General features: G+C 34.9%; 1 protein-coding gene across 1 annotated transcript; it reads right to left on the bottom strand.

The window, feature by feature from the left end:
* Positions 1–1361: 1361 nt before the first annotated feature.
* Positions 1362–4653, bottom strand: LOC108465789 (uncharacterized). Its single transcript, XM_017766168.2, has 6 exons — positions 4057–4653; positions 3151–3368; positions 2516–2804; positions 2356–2441; positions 2156–2247; positions 1362–2063 (listed from the first exon to the last, which is right to left on the bottom strand). Exons 1-6 carry the CDS (start codon positions 4405–4407, stop codon positions 1804–1806), a joined length of 1296 nt encoding a protein of 431 aa, XP_017621657.1. The 5' UTR covers positions 4408–4653; the 3' UTR covers positions 1362–1803.
* Between the last annotated feature and the right edge of the window lie 205 nt (positions 4654–4858).

Genomic DNA, 4858 nt, shown 5'->3' with positions numbered 1-4858 from the left:
TTATAGCTAAATTTAGAAATTGTGTTTTAACAAAAGGAGGTGGGAAACAAATACATGGATCTTAAAAATGAAAATGCTGCAAAGTAAATTTTTATTCTAACATAATATTATAAACAAAAAGAGTACAGATTAGATAACTCCATTTAAGCTCAATTAAATTTAAAAATGAGATAATTTTAAAATTAAACACATGAAAATTATAAATTTATTGTTGAATTCGAGAATTGATATTTTAAAGTATAAATTACATGTACTAATTAATTTTACTATACACATCATTGATTTACTTTTATGCTCCCATCGTTGTTCCAAACTCTCTAACGTAAACCATTATTTATTATTTGTCAAAAATCCGATGAAAAGATTTAAATTGAATGCAAAAGTCATATTCTGTTTAGGATACGGAATATTTGCAGACAACTTAATTTTTGGTGAACTTGGTAATTTTTTTTTATATTAGGGTTTGAATTTTTTTTTTCAAGTTAAGCCTTAAACTTGATAATTATTCTTATATTGAACATTGAATTTTTTTTATCCAAGTTAGACTTTGAATTTAATAATATTTCTCACATCAGGATTTGAACTTTTCTTCTGTCCATGTTAATTCTTGAAAACCTTAAAGTTCAAGTCTCAATATTATAATTACCAAGTTCAAGCTCCAATTTAAAAACAATTGACAAATGCAATAAGCTGTTTAAACAAAAAAAATAAGTTCAAACTCCAATATTAGAACAATTGCCTACTCCAAACCTCAAAGTGCCTAATTTAGACAGAAAAAAGGAAAAAAAAAATTGAAATTCAGACCTCAAATATCTATTTAACTCGTTAATTTTCCCTAATAGAAACTTGGACGTGATTAACTGCCATGGGAGTGAGAAACTAGTGGTTGGTTAAATTGAAATATGGAAAAGTAAATATTGAGTTAGTTGATTGAAATTTACTAAAATAATTGTGTTTTATTTTCATTATGTTAGGTTTTTCAAGTGAGTTGGTTCTCCATTGAACTCAGAACGCCATCAAATTCGATTAAGGAAAAAGTTGAATTATAACCGTTATTCTACTTTATTTTGTTCGGTTTCAATCAAGCGTTGCTCATTTAGAGAGCCAATTCGAAACAATGAGACTGGACGGAACATCAAAAACACATTCCGACCAAGACATTATCGGAAGCAAGAACAGTTGTTCACCCCAACATCACGTTCATGGTATTGCAACAAGCACGGTGATCGTCCCGACTCTTCGTTTTGATTGAAAGAAATACCCACCCATATCTTGTTGAACCAACAGGTATATGAAAATATTATCTCCGGAAATATTTTAAAAAGAAAAAAAATTAACCATACCCCAGGAAGACATGCCTGTAGGAGCTAATGTGTGATTTCATTTCACTAGGAAAAACTAATAGTTTAGATCCAGGTTCAAAGCTAAGTGTTAGTACAAGTAGTATGTTACACAGTCCCAACTTAGAAAGACACAACTATGTCTATATACAAATATCAAACAAATTATTATCATCACCATCACCGAACAAACTTATTACCAACTCACGTGGATCACATCCTACCTCTTCAAGGCCATGACGCTGATAAAGAGCCCGGGGTATCACCGGAATCTCTTGTCTATCCATATTCGGTGTCCACAACAAACCATACAAAATAAAGCATCTTCACTTAACAGCCGTGAGGAAGAACTATGAGCCCGGTGTGTGCAATATCATGTATGAGGTAACACGGATGGGACAGTTTGGAGGTCAATCTGCTGAGATACTGGGATTTTGTTCCGAGTTATGTGGTTGAGCTCTGCTCACCGCCAGTATGTATTGTGGGAAACAAAGAACCTGAAATCTGGATGATTCACTTGCAAAAGCCGAAGCCAGTTATCAGCGGCTTGCAAAAGGGAATTAGCTTTCTGGGATTCATTAACCCCATCGGGATTCCAAACAGAAACTTTGAACTTATAGAAAGCAAGTCCGAAGGTAGGCAATGGTAGCTTTAAGGACATGTCAGCATCATGAAACTCCCTAACATTAAATCCACGGAAAGGTAACCCATCCGTGCCATTACCTGCTCCAAACAATATCGAAATCACATCATAAACAACATATCAAGCAGAAATAATACAGATATGCGACCATATTACAAAGAAAGATGCTTACATGGTAAGGGTGTAGAAAGAGAGTGGTAGGTTAAAAAGCAGGCATCAAGATTTTGCAGAGTTGGACCCATCGGTATCCTATATATTGGATACCTTCATTAATAATAAAAAAAATGAAAACTTGTCAGACATAATCGGGTTCAAAATCACATTGCAACAAATAATAAGCATTGATGCAATCATTTAGAAAGAGAAATATACCATGCAACTGAAATCCAACTCGAAGGAGACAGATCGCAGCTCCTATATGTCCTCAGTGCTGGAAACTGAGATGCCAGAACCGAGATCTGCAAGGTGCAAAGTTATTAGAAACAGAACAACAAGCTACAAAAGCTAGCGTAACGAAGGACACAGGAATTACCTTGTCAGCCAAGGGCTCACGACTAAATGGTTGATCATGTTCCAAGTATTCAAAAATAAGCTGACCCAAAGGGTTACAAGTATCACTTTCATCACTTGATGAACCCCCAAAGGGTCTATTTCTTAGTGACAGTGTATTCAATCTCTGAATATTTGCATCTGCAATATCCAGCTGATTCCAAGAACCTGGGACAATGTTGTTAGCTCTTCTTGCTACTCCATAATCACTATCACTACCATCACTACTTGTTTCCCTCGATGACTCAGTATCACTCTCCTCACCAGGCATCCTGTTCAAAGATGGATGAGAAAATGAAACAACATAACCAGCATGCTATTAGTCTCGCATTTTGAAAATTATGATTAATGACTCACAACTCAAGATAACTCATCGACTGACACTTCAACCTCTATTGTAAACCACCTCAACAACACAACTCCCCAAATTAATAGAAAACTACTTATGATAACTGTGACCCTGATCACCCAATTACAGTTTCTTAATTTCGAAAAAGGATATATGCACCAACTGTCACAACCTAAAAATCCAAAGGGACATCGGAAATTCTCAGTCAAGAAAGGAACCACAAAGATGGGATATCAACACGATGCCCGATAAGGTGTAAATGGCTTTACCTCTGCCTTGGGGAGGGTCTTGATTGGTCAACATACAGCTGAATGCCAGACAAATAAGGGACATAGTATTGCATTACAGAGTCGCTCCCGTTCAACAAAAGAGGAACACCAGCTCCATATGCACTCCATTCTTTAAAAGACTCCCACAAATCCTTAAGCGCAAAATATGGAGGACACTCCAGTCCGCGCTCCCGCCCTCTGCATCCTCTTATGCTTGTCTGTAAGGTAACCAAAATTCCATCAATAATAACATTTACCAGCATTAAAAAAAATAAAAATAAACACTTCATGTTTTGCTTAATACTTCAGAATTCAGATAAAAATAATCCCATATTTTTGCGCTGATGCTGATTGTCTGATCTTCTGTTATTTATCTACGTTTTCTAACTAATAAAACAAAACTCATTTCTTCAATTTCTATTAGTTTGGATTCTTGCAAAGAATATCAACCAGCATTAAAATTTCATCAATAATAATATTCACCAAAAGAACAAAATCAAACACTTCATATTCTGCTTAACACTTCAGGAAACAAAATTTCCATATTTTTCAATGATTTGGGTCATCTGATCTTCTGTTGTTTAGCAAAGCTTCTTCAATTTTCCTACATTTTCTGACTAATAAAATAAAACCCATTTCTTCAACTCACCACCGGATTTTAATTCTCACAAAGAAATTAAGTAAATTCCAGTATTAGCACTAATTTGAGCTAATCAGTAACATTTAATAACCATTTTAAAAACCAGATTTCCACATATTTCATCATATAAACAGCAGTGGACCATTATTTTAACCAATCAGAGAACTCCAAATATGTATATAATTGAATCAAAATATTTAAAAAATAAACAACAAGAAACAATGTTCAAATCTCGTGATTAGCGAAATTTGGGGATCCTTTTTTACCTTAGGTAAATACTGAGCCGAAACCACAGGAGTCGTAAACTCCAAGAACCGATCCAAATTCGTCGAATTATCATAATTTGTTTTACTGCTATTATTCGCCGACGACGACGAAGACGAAGAAGACGGCAATAAAGTGGCGCAATCCTCGTGATCCGTTCTCTTCTCCGTCGAACCCTTCGAAATCAACGGCGGCCTTTGTTCCCGTCGCTGCATCGTCGTCGTAGTCATCTGCTGCTGCTGCTGCTGCTGCTGTTGCTGCAGTTGTTGCTGTTTCCTCATCGGCGGCGGATTGTAAAACCGGCTCTCGCCGCCACGGCTTCTCGCGATCGAAACGCCACCAGAGCCCGACATTGTACGGTACCTTTTGGAGAAACAAAAAAACGACAGTGACTACAACAAAGGTTGTGTTTTTAAATCAGGGGCTGCAGTGATGTGAGTATAAATCTAGGGTTTTAGTGAAAATTAGGGGAAGAAATAGATAATCTGAACAGAGAGTGGAGAATTTTAAATTGTTTAGTTTCTTTTTTTTTATTTCTTTTTTAGAAAAATCAATGTTCTGATATCAAAATGGTTATTAAATAGTAATATTTTAGATATTTTTTATTTTTAAATATATATTTGGTGTTTATTATGTATGGGAGATGTGGCGACTTGTCATAAAAAATAGAATAATTTTTTATGGAGGAAAAAAATTACCAGAAAAGTCTAGAAAGTATTTTGTGTTTTCTTTTTTGTTTAATTTTTCCTTCAGTATTTTCATTCTTAAAAATTTTCAGTTTAGTCCTTTTCTTTTATTTCTTAG

This window comes from Gossypium arboreum, chromosome 9 (assembly GCF_025698485.1).
Source record: "Gossypium arboreum isolate Shixiya-1 chromosome 9, ASM2569848v2, whole genome shotgun sequence".
Classification (NCBI taxonomy): Eukaryota; Viridiplantae; Streptophyta; class Magnoliopsida; order Malvales; family Malvaceae; genus Gossypium; species Gossypium arboreum.
The sequence above is the reverse complement of the archived record's forward strand: the minus strand, read 5'-3'. Positions and strand labels throughout refer to the sequence as shown.